Raw genomic sequence first — 25,034 nt, 5'->3', positions numbered from 1 at the left:
ACTGGAGGGCAGCAAGTGGGGTGATCAGATTGAAGTACTTTGTGAAATAAGTAGAAGAATAAAGTACAGTCAGATGGGAAAGTAGGGAATCTAGAAAAGGGATTATGCAGACTGAACTATGTAAGTGCATTTCTAAACTACTTAAGGTGCAGTGATACTGTATATAAGTAAGATTTCAGCAAAACTACTCCTGGGTAACATTCCATACTGACAATGATTGTATCAATGAGTTTATATAAAGGAGAGACTGTGTATTTAATTAAAATACACACCCAGACACACACTTTCACTATATGTCTAATCTCCACAGCTGTTCTTATCCACTTCACTGACGTACTTTTGGAGTGTGTGGTTTCTTTTCAATTTTCTGTGCTGAATTATACCACGACTGCTGCTCCTTTCAATTACCTACTTTCCGCAAACGTTTCATCTCATCTCAGATCCACTCGAGGAGCTAAAAGCCTTTTATTAACATATTAATTGTGCGAGGAATGTCTGTTTGCAATTGCCTGGGTGTCAATTCTGCAGTCTCTAAACTGTGTTTTCTAGAGTTCACAAAGCACGAGGCTACTTCAGGACTGCGAAAGGAAACCTGCTATCTTTATTTGCCCTTTAAACCAGGTGATAAACCAATAGCTTTCTTTGTCAGTCCTTTATTGTACAAAATAATGTTTCCACTCTGTAAATAGTAATACAAGTATCAGGTTGTGTGTGGTGGCAATATCAGACAACTTTGTATGTTAATTTATTTTCTTAATTTGTTTTAACATTGTTTTATGTCTCTGAGAGGCGGCATGGTGGTGGAGTGGCACAGTAGGAAGGTTCCTGGTTCAAATCCCGGTTCGACCAGCAGCTATTTGGAGTTTGCATGTTCTCCCCTTGCTTGTGTGGGTTCCCCCCCGGAGTGGAGGTTCGATCCCCAGCTCCCTCAGGCTACATGTCGAAGGGTCCTTGGGCAAGACGCTGAACCCCAAAGCCAACGGGTATGAATGAATGTGATAACTGATTGACAGTTGGGCACTTAGCATTGGACATAGCAGCCTCTGCCATCAGTGTGTGAATGGGTGAATGTGAAGTCACAGTGATCACAAAGACTAAAAAAGCGCTATATAAGTACAGTCCATTTACAGCTTCCTCCCACAATCCAAAGACATACTCGTCAGGTTAATTGGTGTCTCTAAATTGCTTGCAGGTGTTCATGTGAGTGGTTGTCTGCCTTGTGTTGATCTGCCCTGCCTTTCGTCCAGTGACAGCATGGATTGGCACCTGTCCCTTGTGACCCTTGACCCTTTAAGTTGGTATTGCTAATGGTTGGATATTTCTCGCAGAGCAGTAACAGTCAGGCGGCGAAATTGATTACGCAACAAAATTTTATGATGAATCTATCGGTTGCAGGTCTGTAATTTAAATGCAATAGACAGTGGCAATATATAGAGCTTGCTTACAATATCCTGTTTCAGGTTCAGCAGCAGCAAACTGCTCAATGTAATCTCAGATATTTTGAGAGAGAAAACTGAAGGAAACTCGTCATGATTCTTTTCACATCTCCTCCTTCTGTCTTTCACGGTAGGCGACAACCGTTAATAACGGAGGAGAGGAAGCGAGCTCAGAGCAAACAAACAGCATGTAACCGTTCAGTCAGCCCGGGCACTTTATTGCTTCACTGAAAACACTTGAAGACTGTTTAACTTGTCGCTGTGTGTCTTTATCTGTCTCTAATAAACAGCATTATCAGCGGTTGTTGAACAGTCAATCACAGCATGAGAGACTCAGGTTTGTTTTTAAACCGGATCTGTTAAAAAAGAAGTTTACTGACTTACTTTACTTTAGTAAGCATCTATAATCATGAAGAATCTGGTAAAAGTGTTACATTTTGCAAATTAGAGTTCTTTTACAATAAAGTAAACATGCATTTAGTTAAAAGGAGAAGAGCTCGAGGGAAATTCTGCAAACAAGAAAATATATCAGCAAGTCAATGCAGTTTGTGTTTCTGCGTGATGAATAAAACAGTGTTTTACAAAGAACGACACATTGAGTCTCTGTAGCTTCTTCAATGCTGATCTCCTTGTCACCTACACTTTACAACACTGTCACGTCACAACCAATTACTTCTTGACAATACACTAGGGCTACCACACTGTGTGTAACAAGTCTGTCCCAGGAAATATGTTAATGCTTTACACGTATTTGTTTCCATCGGACTGTATGATGTTTGATGTATCTTTATAAAGTACCAAGATCTTGACTAGAATATTGCGCAATTTCTGAGGGTTAGAACCATAGACTGTATAAAAAGATGGACGACATGACAGCTCCCTAAAAGTGAAGCTAAAACATCATAAAATAGGTCATAAAGCCAAGTTTTCATTTTCTGACTAGTTTTAATTAGTTATTTCATGCTGTAAAAAAGGGGGTGTAACGTAATGATTGACAGCTCTGTTGATAAATACGGCTCCTGCAGCCGATCTGTTCCAAATTAGCGTAGAGTAGAGGAGGAACGGAGAGAGGAGACGTAACTAAAACAATCACTACAGTCATTGAAGTTTCCATAGCTGTGAACGTCTGCTTCAGACCAACGCTAGAAGCTGCTCTGCTGTTGAGTATGCTGTCATGAGGCCATTGTGTCAGTAAGTTAAAGGTACATTAAGTAGAAGCTCACTCTCACTCTCTCGTGCGAGTACACGCCCACCCCGTCGAGCTAACACCGACAGCATCACGGTTACCATTGCGCTAGCATGCTAACCGCCAGTTACTGTTGCGCTAGCATGCTAACCGCCGGTTAGCTTTGCGCTAGCATGCTAACCACCAGTTACCTTGTCCTACCCGGTTTGATGCACCTGTCCAACAGAAAGAAGGACAACTCTGCATCGCTCTTTCACCATGTTCGCCGGTCTGAATGGAGCCCAGTTGCTAATTTGAACCACTCCCACACTCACCTATATGCTGTGATTGGCTCAGGGAACCACAACCCCTCCTGAAAATGTCCAAAGCAAAACAACAGAATAGATGCAGATGGAAGGGTCTCACAAGGGTCTGCAAAGTCTCACCAACACACACGTATAGACGCCCATAAGTGATCATTTATATTATATTACATTTGTAAAAGTCTATATTTTATTTTTCTAGGAAAATCCTACTCATTATACCTTTAAATGTGTGCTTTGGGTAGTGGTAGAGGAAAAGGCAGGATGTCAATACCAGCCAATCTCTACTGCGCAGACTCTGGCCCTAAATGCACATGGTGGCCCACTTCCGGGGGTGTTTTGGCTTCACTTTTGTACAATGAGAGAGGGTGGAGATGCTTTGTCCTTTTTATATAGTCATTGGGTTCAACTTGCATGAATTACTAACCGCAATGTGCCCATAATTCATGGATTTTTAGAAAAAGTCTGAGTCATAAAATGATCTATAGTTTATGGATCTGAATTATGTGAGGCTCCATTTTCCTCAGGTTCACAGCAACTAGTCTTTTGTGGTCGTGAGGAGGAGCTGTTCGTGTAGCTCCGCATGATTAAAGCGAAATGTGTCCTAATTAGTTTGGGATGCTTTTGACTGGAGTCTATTAATTAGAGCCCTGCAGAAATGTGAAAGGAATGGAAAAAAACCTGTTCACTTCAAAGAGAGGAAAGTAGAGGGTAGATGTCAGAGCGAGTCAATAAGTACAGTGAGCTATCTTCCTTCTGCACAAAGGGTAGGAACATCAACAGGGACTCAAGCTGCGAGTACAAGCCCTCAACAAATCTGACATCCCGCTCCCACTGGGTTACAGGCTTGCGGTGACTGCACCACCACTTTAGTGCATCACCCGGGGTCACCCGCCAAAGACAGCCTCACTCCACAGCCTCGCTAATCTACTCTCTTGTATCCAAACACGCCCCCGAAGCAGCGTGTGCGCAGCCACGGCTCGAGGAGACGCTGGAATTTACATGTGAGGCGCATCCTCTGTCGACTCGCATTACAGCTGATATCCATTCTCATTGATTCCGACGTCTTCCCACATTTACATTTATTCATTAAGCACACGCTCGGCTCCTTTCCTTCCCCGTGCGAGATGTCTTAGCCGGAGCTTACTCGGCGTAATGTTCTGACAGCGTAGCAGCAAGAAGTAAACAAGAGGATACCGGTGTCCTTTTTCATCCGCAGGAACAGGCTCACTGTTCGAGGAGACGTATTTATCAGAGAGAGGCAGAATTAAAGAAGGAGACTGAAAAGGATAGAGGAGGGGTAAAGAGAGTGAATGTGTGGGAGGAGAAGAGTGTACAGGGATGAATTGAGGGAAGGAAAATAAAGAGATGCTCCTCAACTTTGGCTTGTCTTTCAAGACCTTAAGTGCAGTACTGAATTGCCTTTACAAGCTTTAGAATACCCTTTCTGGTCAGCAGTGCAAGCCAACACTTCAAAAATGTGATGAAATACACCTAGCTTGGCGAGTTGTCTCAAGATATTATTGTCTTTTTAAACCCTTACTTTAAACGCCTGGGTTTTAAACAGCCCACCTACTCTGTGGGATTGCATAATTGCTGTGATTTGTTTGTTTCCTATCTACAAAAGTCCACATTTCCCTCCTCCTAATAAGATGAAACGAAGGAAGTTGCCTACACTTTAGTTTCACGCCTCTCATACCGCATTCCCCTAATGAGAAAACAAGCCTTTTATTTCTATTTCCTCTGCACTACTGACTCACTCACTCTTGTTGTTGCCCTGCAGGTGTTACGTTGATGACAAGGTGTCCAAGGTGGCCTGGCTCAATCGATCCAACATCATCTTCGCCGGCCAAGACAAGTGGTCCCTGGACCCCAGAGTAGATCTGGTCACTAAAGGACAGCTGGAGTACAGCCTGCGCATACAGAAGGTAATAAGGACGTTGAGAGTGGAATGGACTGCACTACAATCTTTATAAATGTGATTGATTAGCTGGGTTAAGATGTCAGTTGAGTTTGGAGAGATATTTCATTTTCTGTTGCAAGGATGTTATTCACAAATCAGGCAACATTACCCTAAAAACCACCACGCTTCGACAAAGATTTACTCTTCTAAGAGCTGGAGCTTGGTTGCATAAATATTAATCCACTGATTTATGCAGCCAGTTCTTTCAGAGGGACTATTTTTTCTTCTGTTTTTGATAAAACACTTTAAATGTGCTTTCCCGACCATATCAGATGACAGGATGAGATGTTTTAACATAACGCATCTGCAAGCTGATACTACTTCAAAGGATAAGTTTGACACTGAGGAAGGTATGTCTGCGTACCTGCCAAGTCTGAAGCTGATGGGGAGGATCGTTAGCTTAGCATAACGACGAGAAATTGGGGAAAACTGATGAACCTGGCTGTGCGCAATAATATACAAGTATTCTTATATCCGTTCAGTTTTAATCAAATTCACTAAGCTTTATTGCCATTAATGTAAGAGTGATAATATTGCCAAAGCATCAAGTAATAATCGCATATAAATTAACGGGAAAAAAAACCACACAAAAAACAAATTAACTAAAAGAAACAGAAAACAAAAAAGGTGTACTGCGTTGTTCTATGAGTGTGTTTATGATGGACAGCGCATATTTTGGCATAATACCAAAAATGCCTCATTGTTAAACCTAAAAGAAATCAGGCATCCCAAATCTTTTCAACAGGGGTTATGTGCACCATCAAAATAAAAATTGTATAGTCTGATCAGTGTTGCCAAATCGCAGTTCACGGCTCCTCTGCCAACAGCTCCGAGTTGCTTTCTCCTCTCTTCTCTTGTTAGGTGCGCAGCAGCACTGCGCAGGCAGTTAGGGCAACGAGCTGCTGTGCTCATGACCACTAAGTGGTATGCAAATGACGTCATCAATATGCAAAGTTGCTTATGACGTCATCTAGCGACTTCTAGCGACTTTTGGAGCTACTGCTCGCTACATTCATTGGAAATCAGTTGGCAATACTGAGTCTGATTACTTCAGTTGAGGTAGTAGTAGTATGTAAATATTACTTTCTTATATCGTTATTATTATTGTAAGAGTAAGATAAAAGACACAACGTTTTTATCGTAGTTTAGTTTCAATGTCGACACATCCTGTCTCCCCTCTCAAGCCACTTAAAGCTCCTGTGACGAACTTTTGGTTTGTGTTGATTTTGGCGCCCCCTGTGGACAAGCCGTACCTCTTATCTCTTTACATGCTTAAGTGGTGGTTTTTAAGTGGTGGTCATATGCATCACTCACTTAAAATGTGTAAAATATAAACAAAGATAGCGTGCAGTTAATTGCTTCGTCTGACACCTACCCCCCGCCAGCAGTTTCAGGCATTAAAAAAAACTATATAGAAATAATCAATGTTGTCGCTGATGGTCTGGTTTGCTTTTGTAGCTCATATAGAGGAATCAGAATTAATTTCAGTCTGTTTGATAACCAGTGAAAAACTCCTCACAGGAGCTTTAACAAGGACAACAATGTTTGCCTTATATTAACATAACCACACAAATTTGAACCATGCTTAGCTGCTACAAGCACATATTGTATGGCAAAGAAAATACTGTATACCACTGAACATTCGGCAACTTGCCCAACATGTAAAAATATAGGTATTTTCTACATGAAGTCTCAGGCCCAGAAATTCATTAAGACATAAACACAGCTGAATGTTTTTGTTAGTATTGGTGTTGTATTTGCAGGTTTGATTTTTGTTAGAATGGACTTTTGGACACAATTACTTGTATAGAAATGTGAGTCTACATGTGATTAGTTCATCAGTTAGGGATCTTTAATTCACAGTGACTGCATGCATGAATTTATAAGCAGTAATGATAAAGTTTATTTACATATACCATATTTCTGCATTTATGCTTATTATATAAACGTTTCCATCTGACATCCAGTTTAATTTAAAGCAAAGCTTCATGTTTCTTTGTTGACAGGTTGTGTTGTGCTTTCACAGATGTGCACATACATGGGTGTGAAATAGAGTTTATGTAACTGGAGACCTGCTAATTTGATCACAGGAAATAAAAGTGTCTTAGTCTGAAACAATGCATGCTGGGAGGTCTATTAGTATGCCGATCATGTTTCTTCAGAAACTAAATTTAATGAGCTGAGTGAACTTTCAACAGTACATCAATTAAACTCATCAATTCCACTTTAAAGACTTCAAGTCAGAAGAACTCATGTTTCTGGTGTTCTGAAGTGGAATGAGAATTAATAACTAGATATTTTAAGCAGAGTTGACAAAACGAATGTGTTCTTTGTTAACTTAATTAGAAAAGATCAGTGGATTCATTTAAATTCAAGTATGTGTTTATATGGTTTATACAATCACAATGTTTTTTTTTTTTTTGTGGGGGATTTCTAGAAGACTATTAATAACTGAAATCAAAATAATAAAGCAGTATATATGATAATGTCCTATGTTATTATGTGCAGGTGGATGTGTATGATGAGGGATCGTACACCTGCTCCATACAGACGAAGCAGCAGCCCAAGACCTCGCAGGTCTACCTCATTGTACAAGGTAAGCAGCAAGCATTTAAACACCAGGAGCAAAGGTACAAATATAACGCAATACATACCCATGCCAGCTTATACCGATCAGCCACAACATTATGACAACCTGCCTAAAATTGTGTAGGTCCCCCTTTTGCCCCCAAAACAGCCTCTGACTCATCGAGGCATGGACTCCACTAGACCTCTGAAGGTGTGCTGAGGTATCTGGCACCAAGACTTTAGCAGCAGATCCTTTAAGTAAGTTGCGAGGTGGAGCCTCTATAGATCGGACCCATTTGTCCAGCACATCCCACAGATGCTCGATTGAGATCTGGGGAATTTGGAGGCCAAGTCAACACCTTGAACTCGTCGTGTTCCTCAAACCATTCCTGAACCACTTCTGCAGTGCGGCATTATCCTGCTGAATGAGGCCGCTGCCATTAGGGAATACTGTTTCCATGAAGGGGTGTACTTGTCCAAATCATCACACTGCCTCCGCCGGCTTGCCTTCTTCCCATAATGCATCCTGTGGTGCCATGTCTTCCCCAGGTAAGCGCCTCACATGCACCCAGCCATCCACATGATGTAATAGAAAACGTGATTCATCAGACCAGGCCACCTTCTTCCATTGCTCCATGGTCCAGTTCTGATGCTCACAGGCCCATTGTAGGGGCTTTCGGCTTTGGACAGGGGACAACATGGGCACCCTGACCTGTCTGCGGCTACGCAGTAAGGCAGTGTGTTCTGACACCTTTCTATCAGATCCAGCATTCACTTTTTTCACCAGTTTGGGCTTCAGCTCTTCTGCTGGATCGGACCAGCCTTTGCTTACCATGCGCATCAATGAGCCTTGGCTGCCCATGATCCTGTTGCCGGTTTTCCATCCTTGGACCACTTTTGGTAGGTCCTGACCGCTGCAGACCAGGAACACCTCACAAGAGCTGCAGTTTTGGAGATGCTCTGACCCAGTCGTCTAGCCATCACAATTTAGCCCTTGTCAAAGTCGCTTAAGTCCTTGTGCTTGCCAATTTCCCCGCTTCCAACACATCTTCGAGGATAAAATATTCACCTGCTGCCTAACATATCCCGCCCACTGACAGGTGCCGTTGTAACTAGATAATCAATGTTATTCACTTCACCATAATATTATGACTGATCGGTTTATATGTACACATGTTCACACATGATTATATTTCACTGTCTTCCACCACACAAGCAGCAGACATCAGTGTCACCACTGGCCTATTATTTAAAGCTGAAATATGTCCCTCTGAGGTATCTGCAAGGAAAATGTATGAATATGTATTGTCAGGATAAAATACAGTATATGTTCCAAACGCCCGCCTACAGCAACAGAGTTTCTTGTTGGGGTTCAAATGAATCATAAGTGCACTTGAAAAGCCTTCAGCAGTAGTTTTCCATTTCAAAGGAGAGGAGGTTATTTCTCCTGAATGGAGACAGCAGGAAAGTTGAGAGCAAAAGATAATCATGAACAGAGCGAGAGAGAAAAAGGTGCTGCAGGATTTGATCCAAAGCTTTCAGGCTAGAAATTTTTGCAAAGGTTTTTATTTTCTATTAAAATTGTCTTTCAAAAGTTATCTTTTGGGTTTTGAGGTTGAAGCTGCTGAGATGAAGAAGAAATGAAATGCAATGACATCATTAATTTGTGTAGCCGAGAGGGCTGAGGAAAAAGTTAAAACATAGGAACTGTCATGATCACTTTCAGCCTAAACTGAAGTGAAAGCCTGTGATGTGAAATCTGCTCAGTCATCCCAGACGACTTATTATTATTAAAGAAGTATTTAGTACTTATGTTATCACCATGTGTTTGACTGTAACTATGAGGACAACATGAAGGTAATGCAATTATTTATCCATTCAATATCAAGATGCAGAGTAATAAACTTTTGAATTCATCAAAAGAGGACTCATTGAAAACACTTGCCAACTGAGGTGATGCTGTTTCAGAGCATCATCGTCAATTATCTACAAGTTATTCGTGTTTTTTCTTAAAATTAGTTGTAAATAAGTTTGTGCACGAAAAAATAAAGGCATATTTTCAGAATAAACCTGCTGAAATTGAAGCATACTGCTGATTAGCTAGGGTTTCAGGAAACAGTAGGCAACCAGTGAGAACCCAAACAACATGGCCGACACAGCAATATAAAGGTATGGGACTTCTAAAATACGTTATTTGAGCCGGATGACGCGGCTTTGCAGGACGTGTTGGCGAGCTCTGTGACCGAGGCGTCTCAGCGCTAACTGTTAGCAAGCTAACAGGTTTCCTTTGAAACAAGTCTCATGTGCTGAGCGCTTGGTCACATTTTCCCCATGGGGCTATGAAGAATGAAGTGACCCGTGTCTGTTATTAATGTGGGTTGAATGCTCTTACCCCAGCTTCAGCAGTTTATTTAAAGTGAATTGCACCTCATGTATGTACATGGAAACTTACTGCCCTGTAAGCTCATTTGGGCTGGGCATCTTTTGATGCAGGATACTACACTGATATCAGAGTACAGACCCCCATCTGAGTATATTTTTGCTGTTGGACATGAGTTAGTCACATAATCTAAATGTCAATTTGTCAAAGCATTATCACACTTGAGGTTATGATGTCGTACTGAATATTGTCACAGCTGTGATTCGGTCGTAGGCCGCAGACCGAGTGCCGCAGATAATCACAGCCGTGATGATATTTAGTATAACATCACAACCTCGAGTGTGATATTGCTTTTATACAACAGTTATGCAAGCGGCAAATAGTAGTACAATAAACAGTAACAATCAACAACAGATTATTTTTGTTCCACCAACTGAGCTAGTTCCACAACTTAACTGAAACTGGACTTTTGTTGCTAAGCAACCTAGATATTCTCCTGCTGTCTGTGTCTTCAGGTTACCACAGATCAGCTGTTTTTATCATGTACATTATCTGTATGTTTTCATTTATCATCAACCAGTGAAATAAGAGTCTGCTGTGTGATTCAGAGGTACCAGCTTGATCAATGTAGACATACACGGCCTGCTTTAATGTTAATTAACAGTATTCAGAACACCGTGCTCTGGCGGAGTGATACACAGAGTGAAAAGTTCCAGTGATGGAATGCCTCTTGTCCAATCAGATTACTTGGTCGGAACAAACTGTTGCATGATATATTTTAGCACTATTTAGTTGTTCATGTTTTCCATTATAACGTTATGACGGTCAGTTTGAGAATTTGTCAACAGTCAGGTAGAAGTCATTTGAAAATCTGCAGGTCTTGTCACAGCTGTAGAGTCAATATGAAACTAAACCAGGATGGAAAAACGAAGCAGAGTGGCATCAGAATAAAAATGGTAAAAGCAATAACGAGCAATAAAAGAAATAAGAAGTCATTCAAGCAATAATATAGAAATAGAAATAAATAAATAAAAGACAATATAATAGACATAAACATATCAATTCTAAGATTTTTCAAGGTCAATCAAATTTTTTATTTCAGTTTTTATCTTGAATCTGTAATGTTAAATGTTGTTGTAATAATTCAAATTGACATCCACATCAAGAGAATAAGCTGTCACTTTAGAAGTAAAGCACAGGCTGAAGGAGCAAAACCGCGAAAGGGAAGCACACCAGTCTGGTGGTGGGTGCTACAAAATTCTGCATTTTCAGAGAATTAGATGCAAACACCACTTCCACTCTCACACTTGTCAGGCAGATATGTATATGGAGTCAGCAGCTGGGTAGCTGAGATAAGCGCAGAAAAATCCTCGACTAGGGGCCTTTACTCTCGGTTTTCAGTGTGTTAGCATGTTACATCTTTCATGTGTGCACGTGTGATATTTGAGCTGCACAGGCTATCTGTGTTTTCCTGTTTACAATCTTTTTGCTAAGCTAAGCTAACCATTTTCCTGGGTTAAGCTACATTTTTATGACTGCACTGGAGCCTATGAGAATATAGCATACTGTATATTACCTTAACTTCCTGACCTCCGTTGTATGGTCCCTAATCTCCTCTCCATGCTGTCAAATGAAAGGTAAAAGCGACCTCATTTATACCGAGAATCTTATCTTCTCACTTCTCCATTTTACAGCAGTGCCAAACTTTTTTATTTATTTACTCATTTATTATAGAATAGGTTCTTTTAGTGCTTCTTACAACCTTTGAAATGTTTCTGAATTGCTTGTAACCTCTCGGGATCATGAAAGAATAAAAGCCATAAAAGATTTGGAGCTGAGCATCAAGGCCAAAAAATAGGAGTTCATTATCCATCAAAATGCCATCGCAGAGTCTCTGTAGTCTTGTTTTCCATGCAAAGGCGCAGCCACTTGACAGAATGTGTCTTTAACCTGTCAGGAATCAGCCGCCTGACTGACACGAATGCAATATCAGGGTGCTTAAAAGTGGGATCTCCTATAGTTTGTTTGTTTGAACATGTGCGCCGCTGTTTGTGTTTGAATGCTTTCCTTTCAGCTGTGAACACTGCAGCTGTCGTTTGTACATTAAATCAAAGCATGAAGCGTGATATGTAGTGCTTTATATGTACAGTATAGCTCAATATATTTCACCATAACAGATTGTTTCATCAATAACAGTTTGTTTTTGTTTACTCTGCCCTTTCCATTTTAAACTTACTTACCGTCTGATGTAAAACCTGACCCCAGATTAATACTACAAGCTGTCAGCGGAGGAAAAAGCACCGCAATGTAATTTCCCCACACACAATAGCCGACTAAAGAACTTCCTCATCCAGCTATGAACTGCAGATATCATCCATTAATAGCATTTTTAAAGGTCAGTACGTGAATTGATGCTCCTCTTCTTGGATCCACGGCGGCGTAGCCTCTCCTTCCCAGAATCCATTGTGTCCGATTATTCAGCATTTGATCGTCTGAATGTCCTGCGTCTACTTCCAGAGTTTCCGTCTGCGGCCTCCTTCGTCACGGCTAATGCGACAGTTATAGCCAAACATTGATTCTGTTGCTTTTCGTGCCTTGCTATTTCGTCCTCTGCTCAGCCTCTCAAAGTCCCATTCAATTCCGCTGCCATTGTCATCCTCATCCGTTGTAGTTCCCCCTCTCTATGTGGGCGTAATCTTCTCCTAGAGGTTCAGTTCAAGCATCTTTCATCTAAATTGCAGTGCAGCGCTGAAGGCGTAGGTTTCTGGCAATTACCGCAAATGCGTTCCTGTGAGCAAATACTGTGAAGTTTATATTTACTTTTAAAATCATGGTTAAATATTGAACACAGATGTGAGGAAAGTATTGAGTGTGGAGATCTGATTAAATAGGAGTTACATAAGTAAAAGTCTGCTTCAAACACTCCACCATTCCAGTTTTATTTAATCTTTTCTCTACTGTGTATGTAGGCTTAAGTCTTTCACTAAGGGGAGATAAGAATGTGTCTTTGTGTGTGGCTCCACTATACCAACACAGGCAAAAACCTAAACCAACCCCCTGAAAAACCCAATCAACTCTGGGGGATAATAATTCACCCTGCCTTCATCTTTTAATGGGTATGAAAATGTTCCGAACATCAAACATCGCCCCTGGTTACAGACCCAAGAGCGGGTTCATATAACCAAAGCTGACAATTTTCTGCTAGCAGGGACAGGGACGTAATTGGAAAACAAATGATCAGACAAAGTAAATTTGCGGCGGAAGAAAAAGTGGCGACCACGCAGGACTAAGGCGAGCGGGACCGACCAGCGGGGTCACTGACAAGAATCCTGATATAATGGCAGGCTTTTAACCCCAAATCCTACTCCATTATACGAAACTTAGACATAGAAGTTCCCTGTGATTGACTGGCGACCTGTCCAGGGTGTAACCCGCCTCTCGCCCAATGACCGTGTGACCCTGAACAGGATAAGCGGTATAGATAATCAGGGTTCCCACACGCCCTGTAAAACCTGGAAATTTAGAGACTGGTTTTCCAGTCATGGAAACACCTGGGATAAACGTAGCTGCGTATTTTTGTTTGAAACTTGACTGTTGGCAGGATAAGCTGTGCGGTATGAAGGGTGTGCCCTCTCCTGGCGTGCAATGTCTCCTCCTAGTGGTGGCTGTATAAACCCATAGCGTTTCTGAGTTTGAGTTTTGACCCTGTGAGCAGCAGCGCAGAGATTGAAAAGTGGCCGATGGCATGCCGCGACATAGGCCACTCTATGAAGCGCCTAAATTATATGACCGTTTGTGAGAAGTGCTGTCCTGTATCGTCAAAAAACTCTCCAGGAAAATGTCCTGGAAAATAATGTCTAAAAAAGAGTGGGAACCCTGATAATGGATGGATGGATAGACATAGAAGTTTAGCCGATATGTGAGGCTAGACCAGCGCTGTGATGATTTTAAGGTTTGACTTGGAGTTTTTTTTTTGGCTGTTTAACAGATTTTTGTGTGTGTAAATGAGTGTGTGCACGTTAGCATACTCAAATACATCTATTTCTGCAACAGTGGCCTCTTTTACTGTTCTTTATGCTTAATAGTTGAAAGTCTGAAAAATGTAATACTTTTGCAAACTTTTTTCTTTTAATCAGTGAAATTTAACTGTACGACTCTGCAGAAGTATTATATAATAATATACTCTTTACACACTTTGAACCAAATATCACTACGTTTAAATTCAACTGAGCTGCATTGATTGGATTTCTGGGGTTTGCAGAAAGTTCAAATATAAATTCCAGCATTTGATCAAGCTTAGTAGAAGTATGTTCTGTAGACGGCGGTGTCTGACAGCAATCCCACTGGGGGGGAACAGCCTGAGCTTTTATTCTGTTGTACTCACTGTTAAAACCATTTAAAGAGCCTGCCTGTCATTAATGATACTGTTCCACTCCTTGGGGACGGATGACAGGAGTACATTTATCCAAATATGAAAGGAAAATATGTGACATATCAAAGTGAATTGATGGTTTATTCCTTTATAACTCCTGTGCATTCGCTGAAGCAGTCTTGGGTTCATTTGCGAAGGACAAAATGTCACTTCGGGACATCCAGTGATCTGCGTTAATCAGAGAGAATATTTTCTGGGTGATTTTTAAACACTACTCTCATCAGGCCAGTCTCTTTAGGAACAAATTCCTAACTTACATGAATGGCCTAGTTATTGCTCAGTGTTGCGGTGTATAGCCTACACTATTAATCAGAATCAGGTGTACTGCCAAGTAGGTTTACATATAGAATTTGTCTAGCTGTTTTGATGCAAAACAATGAACATAAAAATGTAAAAAAAACAGTGTTAAATAAAAATATATACAATAAGTGTAAATAACTAACATCATTAAGACAAGATTAATTAACAAGAGGCAGTGAAACAATATTTGATAGCTCGGCCAAGAAAGGATTGACATAGTGGCGAGCAGCAACACACTATAGAAGAGTAAAGCTGCTTTCCCACTGGTTAAAAAAACCACTGAAACCCGGCTTTTTTTGCTTAAGGGGAAAGGTTACAATCGGCCTTCAGACTCGGGTCAAATGACTCTGCAGTAGACCCGGATAATTATTGCCTTAGCAATGATGGAAACCCAAAACCCTTGTCAAGAGGGATGCTATGCTCCGTCGGTTACTTCTGCGACTCAGCTACCAATGCCGCCTGTCTACGTCCGAGCAGCGCTCGAACATCGTTTTTGTCGGCGCCAAGTTTGACAAACAGAGTGAATGAGTAATAGAAACAATAAAGACCTAACCACCGAAACATCGTCACTGTTTACTAACCCTGTTTCGGGCGTGTTTTCATGTCAGGCGGTGACGCAGCAGAAAAGAGACCGACAGGAGTATACTTCACTGGCAATGGGAGAAGAGACAATTGACACATAAAAGCGAGTCTTCCTCTGAAAAACATACGTCAAATGTGCTTATTTCGGTGGGAAAGGGGTATAATAGAACAGCACATATTAATTTATAATGGACATGTGAAAGGATTATTGTGCTGATGGGAAACTATTGTGTAAGTAAGAATGACCATGTACTGGGAAAATGTTCCAGCAATCAGATAAGACCTTTTAGATGTGAAAACATAATCGTATTGTGTCTTTGTGCCGTTTACTTAATATAAAATATATCAAATCCTACATTGACAGAAATGTCACTCTCTGGTTGTTGGCTGGCCGTTCAGTCGGTCAGATAGTCTCTGTCCACCACTTCGGGCCAGAGTGGAAAATGTTTTGTATGGACAAACATTCATGCCAGAGGATGAATTTCAATGACTGACAGATGACAATGGAAGAATTTCAATGACTGATCTCCCGACATTTTATTAGCTAAAATCTCTATGACCAAATTTTGACCTCTGAATTTTGACCTGTGAACATCTAAACTTGAAATAAATAAAGTGGCTCTTTTCCTGTTGCATTACAATAGGATTGACCTTGGAGTGTATAGTCTCAGAAATTAATGTTACATTTTCCACTAGGCTTTGGTTTATGGCCAAATATCTGCAAAAACTAGGGCATCCCCATCAACCACGGCTGCACTTTGTGTTTAATCTCTATTAGCATATGTTAGCATGCTTATTCTCTAAAATTAGATGTAGAACATGATTAGCATTATACCTGCTTAACTGTGAGCATGATAGCATGCATATGTTAGTATTTAGCTTGAAGCAACGCTGTGTCTAAGTACAGCCTCACAGAGCTGCATGTTTAAATCTCACTACTACATCATTTTAGGCAAATGAGGTGGGGGTCCTTGTAATGAGGAAGTGCACTATGATATTTGTTGTGATTGCTATAGCTGCATTTACATAAAATTGCACACATAAGTCCAAATATAGCCCAACTCTGCCACCCAATCACGTTCACACAGACAAGCATTGCCACAGCAGCGGCGTTTAAGCCAATTCAGCAATTCTCAACATGCTATGCAAATGTGTTTTAAACAAACGCAGAGGCCTCTGAGTGATTCATTCACCTCACGAGGTCCTCTTATAATGCTCATCCCACAGGAGTGGAGCTGTTAAGTTCATTTAGCCCTCGCTGTAACCAACCATTTCCCTGCAGAACGCTGACCCCAATCTGAAATATTACAGCTTGTTGAACTGTGACTTCCACTCGAGTATCCAACAGTCAGTGTTCATTTCATGCAACTGTTTCACTAGTTAGAAACACAGCCAGAGAATGATTCAGCTTTCAGCGCGCGGGGTGTCAAATAACCGGCCTAATCAGCAGACGTGAGTCAATCGAAAGTCATTCTGTTGAATCGTGCATGCCATCCTGAAGCAGCCATAACACATGGATGGATTTTGACATGCGATCGACAAGCCAGTGGTTGTACAAGGAACTGAGGGGTGTCCATATATGTCCATACATATTGATCGTTTGTTCTTCCTGTGTCTTTCTTAGCATCTTTTATTTTTCTCCTCTTTCTTTTTGCTCCAGGGATGACAGTGCTTCTTTAGCAGATTCACATCAGCACTGATCTGAGTCCTTCCCTTTACAGTTTAAGTGTAGCCCGCATAACCTTTAGAAAATGGTTTAAGTAGCCTGCTTGATATAATATACTCAGGGCTGACATTAGGTACTGCCCAGCCTCCAAATGTGGGCAGAAATTGGCAGTGGCGTGTAAAACAGTCACTCTTACATGCCACTTTGGTATATAATCTATATAATTATATGTACTGCGTTTAGGCAGCTTATCAGAGCAAATTCAACCCGTGCCAAAGAAGTAATTTAATGCTTAAGAATGTTAATTACTGCATATATTTGACCATATTTCAGTCATAGAAAGCATAGGATTAAGCATATGTGGCTTGGTTCCTGGTCATAGACTGTATAAAAAGATAGACGACTCCCGAAAAGTGAAGCCAAAACATCTTGAACGCCCCCTGCTGACTGGCTGCAGCATAGGTCATAAAGCTCGCCTCCTCCATGTCAACAGATTGGATGTGACCAATTATAAAATAAAAAAATAAAAAAAACAATCATGCTGATTTATGTCCAAGTTATTTTTTCTGACAAGTTTAGTTTTAATGAGTTATTTGATGCTGTAAAAAGGGGGTCTAACACCATGATTGACAGCTCTGTTGACAAATACGGCTCCTGATCTGATACTTTTCCACTGGTCTGTTGTGCCTGCCCTGCATAAACAAGCCCAACCTGCAGTTCTTCAGGACTTAAAGGTCAGATTGTTACAATGCATCACTAAAACATTTGTTATTTATTTGTGTTAGTAATTTTCCTATTGACTATGTGCCAGTATGAGTGCATTAACTGTGAGAGGAAGAGTTAATAGAACAAATAAGCTACTACGGGATGAAAATGTTTTTTCTACATTTTTTCTATATCATTTGCCTTCCCAGCTAGAAATGTTTCGTTCTAAGAACGTTCTGAGAATGTTACGTGCAATGTTTTTAATAGTAGGAGAACGTTCTCTGAAAACATTTTCAGAAAGCTGCAGTGAGAATGTTCAGATTACATTTCAGGAGGGTTTAATTAATCATGTTCTGATCGTTCAGGCCGTACAAACATCCTGAAAGCACCTTTGTTTTTATGTAACATTGAGCAAATGTTTTATAAAAGGCGTTCTGACATCCCAGGCCTCAATAACATCCTGAAAATATCTTCAGAACATTGCCGTCAAAATGTTTTGTCTTAGTTTAAGTTTTAATGTTACAATTTATTTGAAATGATAAACATCCTTAAAACGTTCTTTGGCTATTAGATTAAAATGTTTTCTTTCAAACGTAATTACAACTTGTAGGTAATGTTAGACAATGTGGGAACTTTCCCTGCTAGCTGGGTTATCAGTTACATCATCCGAAAAGAGATTTACCCTCATCCATATCAGAGCTGAATATCTGACGGTTATAGTTTTATCAGTTATACCTGATTTTGTTGTTCATGCTTTAAAGGGGTTGGTACTAGTAATGAAATAAAATGTCCATCCGTCCATTATCTACGTATACCACTTATCCTGTCCAGGATCGCAGGGGGGCTGAAGCCTACTGGCTGTCATTAAGTGAGAGGTGGGGTACACCCAAGACTGATCACCAGTCAATCACAGGGCTGAGACAGACAACCTTTAACGCCCGCATTCAAACCTACTGGCGATTTTAGAGTCACCGATGAACCTAACGAGCATGTCTTTGGACTGTGGGAGGAAGCTGGAGTACCGGGAGGGAACCCAAGCATGCATGGGGACCTCACGTCCCAACCGGGATTCGAACCAGGCACCTCCTCTAGCTAACCACTGCACCACCATGCAGCCTACGACTAAATGTAACTTCTCAAAAACAAAATTGAAGGAAGTGAAAATACTAAGCGGCTTGTAACTTTTTGTAAAATCATCAGACCAAAATGAGTTATTGTCAAGCCCTGCCACTTATCTCAATGTTACCAGACAGCAGCACAAAAAAAACAAGTCACACTCACTGGATTATATATTCTTGATTATTTTTTCAATACATCATAAGTCTTATTCCTGTTGGGTTTATGACCAGAGCCAGTCTGGCTGGGCAATCTGGATTAGCTCTTAAATCTACAAGTTATCACCCATACCTTCCTTGTGAGCAGCTTCCCCCTCCCAGACAGATGGCATCATCCGTTCATAAATGTCACAGAAACAGAGGGACTATAAAGTAGCAGAAAGGCTAAAGTCCCATAAGCAGCTGTTCTCTGGTCTCTGTGACTCTTTTTTCAATATGTTGCGTCCGACGAGAAGCGACACGTGTTAAAGTCTTGCAGACGCTTTTTATAGTGGAGAATTGACAGGATTATTGCAAAAGGATGTGTGTGTGCCGTTTTGGCTCCGGCACAAAACCAGACAAATACAGTTACAGTCTGGTGCTGTGTTATAGTTCTATTTAATCTTGCTGTGAAGAAAGACCTCATATTTTTTTTCCAATTCTAACCACATTCCCCTCCGGCTTGTAGCTTGTATCAACCTTTATTTTGTATCTGGCAACTGCGATGTGATTGTTTTGAACAGTTTGAGCCCTAACCTTATTATTGACTCTACCTCAGCTGCAGGAAACAACCGTTAGCGCTCTGAGTTTCGGACTAAAAGATAAGAAACATAAAATCCCTTCTCTACCAAACTTATCCATATTTTTGCCTTCCATCCTTGTATCACAATGCTGTGGTATTTAAGACGCTTATCCGCAGAGCTCTCCAAAGGCAGTCATGTCACTCTAAAGAGCACCGTAGCAGCAGGGGGATGGAGTGTGTGTGCGCACGCATGTGTGTGTATACCTTCTACTCTACAGTCCAGGCAAGGAGGAGGACTGACCTTTTAACTATTATCATGGGACAATCAGAACATTTCAGTGGTGTCTGTGAAGCCATCCACTATCTACTACCCACTCCTCTCCGCCTCCTCCCATCTCGACGACACCAATCGCACTTCCTGCATCTTTGACCTCCCCTTATCTGCGCTGTTGCTCGGGTGTTTTGTTACTTCGTCTCACACTAGGCATTGGCGGAAATTGACATGATGGTGATAGAGAGAGAGGGAACGGCAGATGAATTGAAAGAAATGTGGTGGGAGTAAGTATGGCAATCAATAAATCTAGTAATCAGCAGTCTGTCTGGATCTGCTGCTGCAGCTCACATAGCCATTTTTTCTTGTATTGCTGCCAGCCATGGAATTCAGACTACTCTCTTTTTTACAAGATGAGCCTTACCAACCTGTGTGATAAAATAATGTTCAAAAAGATCAATGTGTTTCCACTCATCAAATAAGGAAAAAAGACGCACTGACAATATTTCTTCCTTGCCGCGCTCCATCCAGCTGCCTTTAGAAGCTCCTCATTGAAGGCAACGCTATTGCTCGTCAAGGGTTTTCATTCTGCCAAATAGCACATGGAGCATGACACTTGAAGCCTTGAGCACAATTTAGTTCCTGTCTAATGTCCAAGTTTGTAATACAGACACATATCTTTGTGCCACCTTCAATGCAGTTACACAATTAGACAGTGAAACAGTGCCCTTACCCCTCCTGATAGTGTGTGAAACTTCAAATTAAGTCCCCTGGCAAACACAGAAACTAGTTCCACCTACTAAAACTGAATCGGCAGCATTGGGTACTTTACACTGGGGTCCCTCAGGCACTCAATTTGTATTTTTAAAAAGCTCTAACTAACGCTGAAACGGAAAATAGGGATTTGAAGTCGGGAGCAAATTGATTTACAAAGTCAGAAAAGAAATTGGAAGGATAGAACATATCACCTAGGAGATATGAGACTACAGATACCCCAGTTGGTAGGATTAAGTATAAAAAGTCTGTCAAGATAGACCCCGGTCCAAGCTCAGAATAATAAGTGAAACAAATGTGTTGCTATGCATTGAAAAGTTTTACTTACACATCCAACAGACATCGACAGTATTAGAACTTATTTGGGGCAATGTTTCAGACCACTTAACAAATCCAATTTTCACTCTCCTTTAGCTCTGCTTTTAAGACACTACAAGTTCCTGAGAGGAATGTTTGTTCACCCTCTTATCACTAACTTGATCAGCTGTGGCACTTCGGTCTCTTGCTCCTCCAGTCTACGGGGCCAAAATATCCTTGGGCAAGATACCGAATCCCAAATTGCTCCCAGAGGCATAGCCTGTGATTTATGAATGTGTGAGGAAGATTAGCGGATTAGTGGCCAAAAATAGTGTATGAATGCGTGTATGAAAGGGTGAATGCTGATATGTAGTGTAAAGCTAGTGAATGGTCAATAAATGATAAATGGACTGCGCTTTTCTAGTCTTGAGACCACTCAAAGCTGCTTTTACACGCCATGTCACATTCACCTTTTCACACTCACATTCACACACTGTTGGCAAGGGCCTAAGTGCCAATCTCACATCAGGAATTATGGTCATTCATAGGAGCAATAGGAGGGGTTCTTGCCTGAGGACACTTCGACATGTGACTGTAGCAGTCAGGGATCAAATCCCCAACCTTTCGACTGAGAGACGACCGACTCTACCACTGAGCCACAGCCGCCCAAGTAGACTTTAAAGGCGCAGTGCAAGTCTTGTGCAGTCCATATACCATTTTCCATCTTCTGGTGGTGCTAGGCAGGTTTTTCATCGCGTTTTGACGGAAATGTCGACTTGAAGTTGCCTATAACTTCTCTATAGGAGCAGTGAAAGTGAAACAAAACGTAGGCCGAAGAGGGGAAAGAAACCAAATCTCTCCTCAGAGGATGAAACATAGTCATCAGATCTATTGTTATTATTAAAATATTGATACATGTAGCTTTAAAGAAGTTAATATACTTATACTTTATTTTTTAGCCAACAGACAATAAGGATGTGAATAGGAAATTGAAGTGCACAATCAGAGTCCTTGAAAAGCCAAAAGTAAACCCTGCCAGAAGCTCTGGCTTGTATGAAGGCCTGCAGTAAGCCCTGCCATGCCTCATTAAGCCTGCCGCGAGCATGACAGCAGACCAGTGACTAGACACATATCCATATACGTCAGCCCTCCAGGGACAAGATCACACGTAGTCACCTCTCACACTGTGCAGCTAACAAGTCATATGAAGCAAAGGACAGACCGACGAGAGAGAGACACTGGGAGGAAGCAGCCACACGCATTTCCCATTGCCTTTGAACCTTCATAATGAAACTGCCTCCTTGAAGTTTTAATGAAAGCAACAATTTACCATTCCCTTTTTCTTCCTTGGCTGCTGAGCTTATGTTGCTAAGACTGCATCCCCCCCCCCCAAAAAATGCAGTCTCCCTTTAATCTTCTTTATGCTTGCTGTGAGAGGTGCTCTCATGCATTTAAATGGGGCCATCCCATGGACACACTTGACAGCAGGGGTATTCACGAGGGGCTGCAGGTGAGCTGCTGGGGCAATATTTCACAGCCTAACCAGGCGAGCCAGTGGCCATCGCTTCTGGACAGCATCTCCCCCGTCTCTGATGTAGGGGACCACTATTTCTTTCTCCATTGCCCCCCGCTCCCTTTACTCGTACCCATTACTTGCACGAAACCTGCCACTATCCGTTTCCTCCATCTTTTTCCGTCCGCCGAGCGACCCGGGCCTGTCAGATAGATGGACAGCCCTTTGGCATGGTGCTCCTCGCGCTTGTGAATGCCTCTGGAAGTGAGATTAAGTGGCACAGGTTAAACCTGACCTCACCTGCTTTCTCTGAGGGGGAAATATGAGGTGATGTGTGTGCCGAGGTTGTGTCAGTGTGTGTCCGGTGTGTCAAACCTGGCATATTGTCCTGTATAGTTAAATATATGGGCTTGTGGTGACCTTTTATGCCACACTGTGTGCATTTTAACACTTCACCCCGCTGCGGTTTAATAGAATGCTGTCACCTTTACTTCAATGTCCATGCCCTACATCACTCTGGGTCACCTGCTGTGTGTGTACATTGTGTTTGAGTGTGCGTTTTTGTGTGTGAACTTTCCCCACTGATGTTCAGGTCAATCCCACTGCTTGGCCTTGATCTCACTTTTATCACTAAGGTCTGGGTAAGAGCAAAAAGCAAACACGTAGGAGGGCTCATGACAAAAATACTAAGCAGAACTTGCTAAGCATTACTGGAAATTGCTCATTTTTAACTGACAGGACCATTAGGTGACTGCTGTGGTCAGGTAATGACTGCCACCTATTAGAGCCACTTAGGCCCGTGAAGGGGAGAGAACAGCGGGATGGGGAATCAGTTGTGTTTTGTGTGCACTCAGTGTTTGTCAGTGGCACAAGCCTGCACTTCAGACGCACGCTGAGATATCTGCTTTCAGAGGCTTCCTGATGGCTCAGCACCGCTGCGACCCATGCGGATTTAAACTACTCCCCAACCTTTCCTCCACTTCCTCCCTTTTGACAGCAATCAGAAAAGCAAAGAACAGAGTCTGTTACAGCAGGAGCAGGAAGTAGACAGTGTTTTCAGTCACGCTAGATGCGTAGCTTGATGGATGACGGTGATGTTTCTATTGGTCTGTCAGTCGGTAAGTCCACTTTGGTCCAAACTGAAAGACATTAACAAATAATGCTCGGGGTCCCTTGACATTTATGTTTCCGACAGGATGAATCCTACTAGCTCTTGTCATCCTCTGACATTTTCTCTTGCCTCACCATGAAGTTGATATTTCGGGTTTGAGTGAGATGTCTCAAGAACTATTGGATTGATTGTCATGAAGTTTTGCGCAAAGATTTGTGTAATGCTCATAATTTGCTCACACTTACATGTTGCGCCAATGCCAAGTTAAAAGTGTTACACATGGCACCCTTCAGCATCTGCATGAGATGCATCAGGACTTAAGATATATCGGAGGATAGAAACAGCTCTTAGTGACATAGAGGAAAGACAGAGAAAGTCCAAGTAGGGTGATAGTAGGGGGCAGCGGATTGGCCAAAAAGTACAGGATTCTGATGTGCGCTCATTCTGATGCGCGCTCTCTCTAATGCATGCAGAAACAGACACACACTCACACACACGCAACTAAGAGGTACATTTATTATACTCCAACATACCTGTGGCACCGACAATCGTGCCCACAGATATTAATACACTGATCAATGTCCATTACGCACGCACTGGAGAATACAGCCGTGTGATCCAGCAGTAAATAAACATTTACAGCCGACCTTTCTTTGATGGTCAGCACACAGAGCTTTAATAAACATAACATCCTGTCTGATCCTGACGGCGTGTTTGGAGATTTAAATAATTAATGAGGTTACGCTGCTGTGCCTCGTACATAAACGCGCACAGGTCTCTATTAATTTTCATTTCTGCTTGGCAGTGGGATTGCTTCAGTGGTTTGAGCATAAATCTGTTCGGTGGCATATATTGTAGAGTGATCTGCAGGTACAGGGGAACAGTGGAAAGAACGGAGTTAAATATGCCGGCCTGAGCCGAGGTTTATGTAAGAACACAGGCTGAAAGCCGTCGTGTAAATAGCAACACTCCTGTCTACAGGTGCACCTGGCTCTTAGGGAATGAGAGCTGACACTCTGATTGGTTCTGATTTGGACTTCCAAAGCCAACCTCTTTGTGCCTTGCGCCTTACTTTGTGCCCAGATTGTGCGCCGCTTAACTTGCATAAGCTGGTTGGACACGGCCTAAATCACTCAGCACCATGCACTTTAGACTGTGCACCACGCACCGTGTAGGGCCGACCGTGTCGAAAACAAGCCAAACAAAAGGTTTGACACTAATTAAACTAAAATATACCTGCCTTAATGAGATGCCAAGGGGTTGTGAGCCTTGGTATTTGATGACTTGGCATGAGAATGCATTGACAAAAACAAATGACAATCCTATCAGCCCTGAGCTTTACTTTTTGTTTGCAGCTATTTAGCTAATTTTAATATGCTAACACGCTAAAGTAAGATGGAAAACTTGGTAAATTGGAAAACCTCAGCAATTTTTGCCATTGTCTCTTTGAGCAATTTGGCAATTTCAGCCTCAAATTATGTCCTCGCAGCTAGCCAAGCTGTAGACTCCTAGTGATGTTAAATTCAGTTTGAACCATGAAAGATATGCAGGAGAGGATTTAAAAGCCATTAATTATGTCTGTTACAAAGAGAGTCAGGATTTATTGGCTGACATCTGTCATGTGCTCTGTGTGGAATACGTACTCATGCACATCCTCAGTGTTTCATAGCGAGCGTGCTTGGCTGCTTCTTCTCCCAGTGCCCGCTGCCCCA

General features: G+C 41.8%; 1 protein-coding gene across 1 annotated transcript in view; it reads left to right on the top strand.

The window, feature by feature from the left end:
- lsamp (limbic system associated membrane protein) overlaps positions 1-25,034 on the top strand; it is a 290,511-nt gene that overhangs the window by 180,426 nt on the left and 85,051 nt on the right. The window contains exons 2-3 of the mRNA XM_069676609.1: positions 4,708-4,852; positions 7,396-7,483. Of these exons, the coding sequence (XP_069532710.1) occupies positions 4,708-4,852; positions 7,396-7,483 (233 nt within the window). The remainder of the gene's footprint in view (positions 1-4,707; positions 4,853-7,395; positions 7,484-25,034) is intronic.

Source organism: Semicossyphus pulcher, unplaced genomic scaffold, assembly GCF_022749685.1.
Source record: "Semicossyphus pulcher isolate SPU_LCO1_2020_fin unplaced genomic scaffold, fSemPul1.0.p SCAF_26, whole genome shotgun sequence".
In the NCBI taxonomy this organism is placed as follows: domain Eukaryota; kingdom Metazoa; phylum Chordata; class Actinopteri; order Labriformes; family Labridae; genus Semicossyphus; species Semicossyphus pulcher.
Note: the sequence above shows the minus strand (reverse complement) of the source record. Positions and strands in the feature narration are given on the sequence as shown.